Raw genomic sequence first — 8,758 nt, 5'->3', positions numbered from 1 at the left:
TGGTAACAGCATGGCAGAGAGTGAAACTCAATCTTTGATATGGACAAAATCTATGATTACCTGGAAGCCAAACTTTCCTGTGTGTGGAACCTTTTGGCTTCAAAAGAGTGCCAGTCAGTTGCCCACCCAGACTGGACATATTTTATAAATTAATATTAGTATAACACATGGACACATGAAAGTAGATTTAATCATAGATATTCTACAGTGATCCAGGTTCGTTCTATAAAGAAATCAGATATAAATGGACAAACTCATTGTCAACACTGAAAACTGTATCAAATTTTATTTTCCTGAAATTCCTTATTTAAATAAGCCCTAATGCATAAATTGAATTAAATCTAGATGCTTTATTTTGATATCTGTGTTGAAATGATCTTGTTTGGTAGAGACTAGAACTTGGTACACTTTTTAACATTTTTTTTATTTCAATAATTGAAACAAATCATTTAGTCCACAGATGCACATGAATAAACAAACTTTTAAAATAGAAGTAAATATTATGTAAAATGTTGAATTTGCTTCAGAGCATTATGTGTCTTGCTTTTATTTTCAGGCATGGTAAAATTCAATGTAGAACAGGATGACAACATTGCGGGGTTCAACCCATAAGGATGAACAGCATGCTACTGGTTCCTTATCCCTGGTGCGCCAGCTGAGTGGACAGATCCCAGGGGTGAGCATGCTTTATTTAGTACATTATTGTCATAGCGCAACAAGACACCTCATCTTTGACAAGAACTGAAAAAAATTGTCCATACATGCTTTAGATCAAACAAAAATCCTAATACAAACCTGTCCATGTGGTAGTAACCTGTATCTTTCTAAGGTTTGCCTAAACATATTCATGTATATTATATATGCCCTATATTCCAACCAATGTATTATGTGATTTCGCTGTGAAAATTTACTTCTTTTCTCCCTCTAATTCCAAGCAAATGTCTTTTGTGTTATACTGTAAAAAATACTACTTTTTGTTATAACGACGTATGCCTTTTCTGTCTGAATCAATCTGAAAGGTAGGTGTAAAATTAATTTGGTTATGAAAAATTGCTGCTGAAGCCAGTGCTTCTGTAATATGTGATGTGAAGGTAAGTGGTTACAACCTGTAATACATGGCATGATGAAGTTCTGATGAGATTACAGGAATATCAATCAGTTTATTTATTTCAAGCTCATGTACACGAAATGAAAAAAAAAAAAAAAAAAAATGGGTCTAAACAAAGGTTGGGATGCAAATCACAAGAAATATCACCAACAAAATAGTATAATAACTACTATAACAACTACTATATATGTGTTAAATTTGAGGACATTGAAAATTAATTCCAAGTATCAGGATACTTAACAACTCCCTGATCAATATGGCTGTTTTACCTTTGTTGAAATATAAAACTGTCGCATCATAATGTGTGTTAAGTTTTCTTGACATGAAGTTGGTAAAGGTCAATACTAAAAGAAATAATGATGCTGCTAAAACAAAATCTGTGTAATGAGCTACACACCTTTTTTTCCATAGAGATTCTATTTCTACTTGTAGATAATTCATTTAGAGACTGAGTTACAGTTCTTTGTATTTCCCTCTAGACCCAACAATGTAAAATTCTGCCAAAAAAAACCCCACTAAAGGGAGAGAACTCCTGTGAGCCTAATTAGATTCCAAGAACACCATGCAAAAAATTTAGGTAGGGCAGAATATTGCTGAATGTTCTACTACCGCTGGGAGTCATAACGAGAGTGAACTATACCTTACCAGATCAGGATCAGGGTGTACTGTTACAGTGTAATGATCCGGGGTCATACAACTCGTTAATTCAAACAAATAGTTAAAATAAAGGATACTGCTTTAGGGCCATACAAGGTGTGGTACAACAGTACATGTAATTGAATGCTGTGTTTGGTTTCATCTTCTGCTATCAAAGCTTGAAGTAAGAAGCCTCACATATAAATGATCTAGATTTCCTAATTTCTGATTGAAAAGCCACAAGCAATAAGAATAAAAGTCAATTTATGAATGAAGATTTATAACCACATCATTATTAGGATTATGCTTACATGATAACTGTTAGTATATTGTGAATTATTTACCACTGATTTATGACCACATTAGTAGTATGATACTTTACATGATAACTGTTAGTATATTGTGAATTATTTACCACTGAATTTATGACCACATTTGTAGTAAGATATTTTACATGATAACTGTTTTTTTGTGTGTGTGAATTATTTAACACTGAATTTATGACCACACTCGATTTAGTGTTATTGAGGTACATGTTGTAAGTTGTATTTTTGCACCATTTATCAACTTTATAGCTTGTTAAGGCTTTCACTGTAACAAATTGATTTAGTAATGTATACATAGACAGTTTTGAAGTTAATTAAGTTTTAATATCAAAAGTTTGGCTTAGTTCCAAGGTGCAAAAATATACCCCCCAACTTCCCAGTATCACAATTAAAAGACTATATATTTTTTTAATGGCTTACAATTTTTTTTCTAAACCTTACCTTACTTAAATACCAACATTTGCCATAGAAGACTTCTGGCTAGGTATTGTGAAATATCTATTTCAGAGTCAAGAAAAATAAAATTTGTAGTTAACTATTTGAATTATAAATCATGTTAAAAAACTCTTAATAGATTATTGCTAATTAATGGGGGCAGAAGTGTCTTTTTAGTCAACATTAGCCTACATGTATTTAAAAGTTATCAGAATTAACTCAAACTGACCCCTGTTTCAAGAAATAAAAACATCAAGCTTAATATATTTGGTCTCTAGGAAAAGTTTCAAACAAGGGGAGATAATCTAGTATTAGAATTTAGCCAGGCAATTATTTACAAAAAACTTAGGGCTGGTGGCCAGTCTATAGTATATACCATATTTAATCATACACGTAAGTCAATCCTTGATAATAATTACACTCTATTGAAATTAAGTGAAAATACTAACAATAATTAAGCACAGGTACTGGTTAGTAATAAAAGAAAAAAATATTATACCCTACTAATACTTTATCAACAAGGTGTAACACTTAAAGATCTATGATGCATCGACTATGGAATAGAAGTAGACTTGACTGATCAACAATTATAGTTAGTATTGTTTATAGAGCTGTCAACCAATCTTGCATACCACTAAAATAAACAGACTACCTCTGTTCCACAGTCGATGCATCGTTGGCCATCATGATCGCTTTTGATCCATCTTCTCATCTTTAAATCACTGTCATACGACTAAAGATTAACATGCATTGATATTTAATGATTCTAAACCATGATACGTTACCAAAGTTTTGTGTGCATTTGATATTTTAATCGGATTAAACTTAAATTCAAAGTGAATCGAAGCTCTACCCCTCACTTCCGGTTTCTCGAATGTTACACCTTATTGATATAGTAGGAGTAAGACTAATATCTTTTTTTAATAAATACTAACCAGAAGCAGACGCCTGGGATTTAAGTAAAAGTTTATATGTTTGTAGGCTAAATTTACATGATGTTAGACATTGAAATTGATTGTTGTTCCTAACATAAACTGTTAGTCCAGGGTGAACGCTTTAAGGTTATTGGGATGTTATGTTCCAGAGCATGTTGTCATAATTGATTGTTGTCTTGTGGGAAATGATGTTACAGGGAATTTAAAAGTGCATGTTTATAATGGAGCCAGTTATTGTATCCCAGAATCTATCATAACATCTTAGAATCAAATCAAATAAAGTTAAGTACACCAGAGCAAAGTAGAGTGTCCTGGAGTCAGATATTGTATCTGTATTTTTGTTCAGTATGTTGGAATATAAGTAGCCTCTCCTTGGCTAAACCCCCAGTTACTTTCCCAATCTAAAAGCATTAGGTGGCAGTAACAAAAACATTGAGAATGCACTAGGTATTTTGTACTAGTTTAAAGTGTCCATTTACCAATAAATACAAACCACTAGCTGATTGCTGAGGCCATACAGACCTTGTCAACCACATCCTGAGTCTGCAGTGATTATCCAAATTGCTGCCTGTCTGTGGATCATACTTCCAGCTTGACCTTTTCTACCTTATATAGCCATTATGATGTCTCACTGCCTAGTGGGCCCTCTGATCCTCAGCACCAGTGCACTCTCCATAAGGACTGGTCTGGAGCTTCCTTGCAGCCATTGTACAAGGGAAACTCGTACACTCCAAGCCCTGTTTATATGTTGGCATGCTCTTGGTATTAAACATTCTTTTCATATCTTCATTGCATTGCTTTTTCCATGGCACTGTGTAATATCTTCCCACTGTTAAATGAAGAAACCGAAATGAAAAAACCAGAATGTTTAGACAGAAATAATTGTCTGGAAAACGTAAGAACCTTGCCAGTCATCTTCCATTTCTCATTTTTTTCGCACCATAGGATACATTTTCTGCACATTTGGTAATAGAGGCTGCATCGCCTCATAAACTGGAAAGGTTCAAGTATGTAAGTTTTCTGGATTCAAGTCTAACATTCAAAAGTCAAGTCCAGCATTCCAGATTCAAGATAAGTTTCCTGTATAAGTAAAACATGTTGAGATTCTTTTTTTCAGGTATTGCATTCCAGATCCAAATATATATCCAGCATATATTATAAATTAAATATAGGCCAATGGCTACTTACCATTGGGATATATATACCGTGTACCTCCGGGTAGTTCGAACACGAAGATAGTTCGAACACACATTTTTTTAGCTTGTATTAGTTCAAACTCCGGTTGTTTATAACTGACACTATTTTGAATATTGTGAACTTGTCAAATGAAAAATGTAAAGTAAGAATTTTTTGGCAAACTCCATTGAAAGCTCGCGACCATGACTGGCCAAGAAAAAATGCCAAGACTTAAATTTGACCAATATGCACGTTTAGGTTATTAGATTGTATGCATGATCATTGGAGTGCATCTGTGACAGAAACAAAAACACAGGAATATATGTCGCATATTTTAGGGTAAATTTAGTTTTTTACATTGCAAAATATACCACGCACGAGACAGCTGATTGCAAATTTAGGCCCTGGCAATGTATAAATAACATGTGATATTTGTATTCGCGCTGTATGGCAAACTAAGAAATACATTATGGCGACCAGGTTCTGTAGTGACAAATATGAAAAAATACCCATTTTGACACATCCCAAATTTGCTTCAAATGTTTTCTTCGTGTTTTGACAGAACGGAATATATTAACAAATTTGTTAGCTCACAGGTTACAAGTAACCGTAAACTAATGCTGTACCCCCGGCGTTGGCATCCCACCCCACTTTGGGATAAGTTTTTGGAAAGCTTGTAAGTCCAAAAGTATACACCTCACCCATTTCTTATTTTGTTTATAAATTAATTAGAGGTCTTGGATTGATGTTATGGCAAAATCATGCAGAATTTTTTTTACCATTTTGTGGACTTAACTTTTTTAGCACCAAAATCCACTCTAAAGTTTTTGGGGTAAGTCAAAAAGTGTACACCTCACACCCTTCTAATTTGGTTTATAAATTAATTCATTAGAGGTCCAGAGGTTTTTTGGCACCAAAATTTGCTTAAAGATGTTGGGGTCAGTTTTTGGTTTATACATCCATTAGAGGTCTAGGAGCGATATTATGTGATGTACAATTTCAAAATAACATGCTTATACATACATAAAAAATGTGTGCATAGTGTGATTGCTGCCGCCGGTGAGCTATTTTATTTTTGTTTTAAATTTCTAAAACACAAGCGATAAATCTGACGAACAATGAATAAAATTGGTGTGGGCCTAAGAATTCAATATACCGTTTGTTATACTGTACGTAGCAGCCCTGTTTTCATGTTTCTCTGTTGTGATAGCCTTACACAAAATAACCACCCAGCTCAGTTTTATATATATGCACATTTTGATTTCCAGAAAATTAGCGCTATGCCAGATATATCGGTTATAAACCACGATGGACACTTAGCAGGGATATAAAGAAATTCCCAAGGAATAGATTTCTGTGGAAATGATAGTAGATTCTTGGAAGACGATATAGATGGAGATTAGATGTGTTGGTTATACGTAGAGACAGGAAAAGGAGTTTAACACCTTGGTGCAGCTGCTTTTGGTTTTGGTGACAAACTTAGACACGATTTACTCTGTCATACCGTCTGTGATTCGCTATTTACATAATTGGAAAGACAGTAGAGGTCAGTGTCGAAAGTCTTTGTCAAGGGCACACAGAGATAAAGATCCTATATATAGGAATCCATGGCAGCAGTTTATTATAAGAAATCTCTTCAACTTAAAACAATAGGTGTTAATGACAGATTTTCTATTTAACTAATTTATACATGCATAATGAATGTTTAGAAAATTTCCTTGTAATATATTTTTCTGCACTTTGATCAAACAAGATCCCCTAATGTCCAGGTATTTTTGTATTGGTTGGTAGTAGTCTGTGGCAGTGGCGTAGGAAGCGGGGGGGCAGGGGGGGGCAATTGCCCCCCCACTTTTTTCAGTGGGGGGGCAAACATATCTTTTTGCCCCCCCACTTTTTGACATCCAAAATCTAAAAAAGGGGAAAAACACGAATTTATATATTCATTTCGATAAATATCTGTATATTTTCGAACCGATAATGTTTCCTTGAAGGCAACGATAAAAACTTTATCTTGTAAATCCGGAACATTCCTACTTTTATACTAGTATATCAATCCTCAGGCCTGTGTGTCGGTCGTCTGCAATAGCCTGGTAAGTCAATATTTATATCTTAATACGAAATTTTGCTTAACTTCATCACATAGATTCAATAAGTTGATGATAATTTGTGAAGTTAATTGAGTTCATAATGAGAACAAGACAGAAACACAACATGAATAAGAATGCGCGGTTTTAACGTGAATAGAGTGATACTAATTACCGACAGGTACGAGGAAATACAAAAAAAAATCGGCTTGCGCCTACGGCGCTCGCTTTATCACTAAATTACTGCCCCCCCCCCCCCTTTCGATTGCAGATCCACAGGGGTGCTTCGCTACCCTGGGCCCGCTGGGCGGCCCCCAGACCTCTCGCAAAAAGGGGGAACAAATCGGCTCGCGCCTATGGCGCTCGCATGATCACTTTATTACTGGACCCCCTTTCAAAAACTCCTGGATCCGCGCCTGATCCCCAATATTTGAAATGTGCTATATTCATTTTCCGCGGAGGGCTTGGACCCCCTTGAACACCCTATCAGGGCGCTGCCCTGGACCCGCTGGGCGGCCCCTCAGACCCCTCGTAAAAAGAAAAAAAAAAGAAAAAAAAATCGGCTCGCGCCTACGGCGCTCGCATTATTAATAAATTACTGGACCCCCCGCCCTTTCGAAAATCCTGGCCGGGCCTGGTGATTCATGTTTTGCCATAAATAATACATTGTATATCCTGATTTGCGTAAATAACTTATTTTGTACTACATAAATTATCAAAATTATCATGGGATGTTGAAATGATAATTATTGCCTAATTTTGCGGAGATGGCATACGATTTGTTTAGTGCGTAAAATTTAAGGTTAAAAAAAATTTTGCCCCCCCACTTTTTGACGACTTCCTACGCCACTGTGTGGGAAATAATGTATTTATCTGGTAATGTCCAGGTATTTTTGTATTGGTTGGTAGTATTCTGTGGGAAATAATGTATTTATCTGGTAATGAGGATGTGTTGTACCATTGGACTTGGAAAAGGATGAAAATTGTTGCCATCTGACAATATTATTTGATAGGTCATACTCAGCTGCAATCATCATTTTAAGAATACAATTATCAACTTCAGTCAAGTTACCTATCATTTTGCCTCTTGTTAGTATACCTTGGATGTAAATATGTTCTTTGAAAAGGTATTCTTTACTGCCTCTACAAATTAGTTTATAACAAAATTGGAGTGAATTCTAATATAGATCAGATGTATTTTCTTCTCTTCAGAAAGAGAGATTTTGGGTAAAAATGACATTTAGGTGAATTTTTAGAATTAGTGATTCTGTGAAATTCGGTATTTGTTTTCCATGTTTTTGGAAAAAATACTGAAATTTAAGTTGATTTTAGAGTTTGCTGATACTTAACCATACTGACAACGAAGGGCAGGCAAGATATGTGTAATTCTTGTTAAACATAAAGTTAACTTGAAAGTGTGAGCTATGAATTTTAACACTAATAAATAAACCCTTTTAACTCTTTCAGCACCGCAGGCCGAAAAATCGGTCCGGAAATCGTTTTGAGTTCGCCCCCATAGACCGATAAACCGGTCTCCAGGTAGACCTAAATTTAGCAACGAAGTATTACGATTGGTCAATCCGAGACGTTTCCCTCTTGACGTCATTACTATAATTATATATCACACTCGGAACTCATCTAGGTTTTAGATATGAAAAGCCAATAATCATGTGAAATACCTTTATGAAAGGGGATTTTCCGAGGTAGTGTGTTGTGGTCTCAAAACCAAAAATGGCGGACGAAAGTGACTCTGAGTCGATCGCTTCTGAGGGGGAATTTGATGGACTAGGTGCATTTGATTTAGTTAATGTTGATGATAATAATGTCAGAGAAGATTTAGAAAGAGCATTTAGAAACCAGTTCGGTGATAGTGACGACGAAGAGGAGTTTGAGGGCTTCGAACCTGCCGATGTCTTTGAAACTCGCCAGTTCAACACGTGGGCCAAAGTTGAAAACAACAGGAATATTCGTCAATTTGGCGAGATTGTTGGGCCGACACGCGTGTTAGATGGGTCGGCATCTGGCTTGGAGTTTTTCCAGTTATTCTACTCTGATGAT

The 8,758-nt window shown here is 35.5% G+C and overlaps 1 protein-coding gene across 1 annotated transcript in view; it reads left to right on the top strand.

Annotated features, from left to right (window-relative positions):
• Positions 1-556: 556 nt before the first annotated feature.
• LOC117334667 (transient receptor potential cation channel subfamily M member 3-like) overlaps positions 557-8,758 on the top strand; it is a gene marked incomplete at its 5' end in the record, with an annotated part of 177,653 nt that continues 169,451 nt past the window's right edge. Inside the window, 1 exon segment of the mRNA XM_033894419.1 lies at positions 557-676. Coding sequence (XP_033750310.1) covers positions 584-676 — 93 coding nt within the window.

This window comes from Pecten maximus, chromosome 9, assembly GCF_902652985.1.
Source record: "Pecten maximus chromosome 9, xPecMax1.1, whole genome shotgun sequence".
NCBI lineage: Eukaryota > Metazoa > Mollusca > Bivalvia > Pectinida > Pectinidae > Pecten > Pecten maximus.
This window is presented reverse-complemented; position numbering and strand designations above follow the sequence as displayed.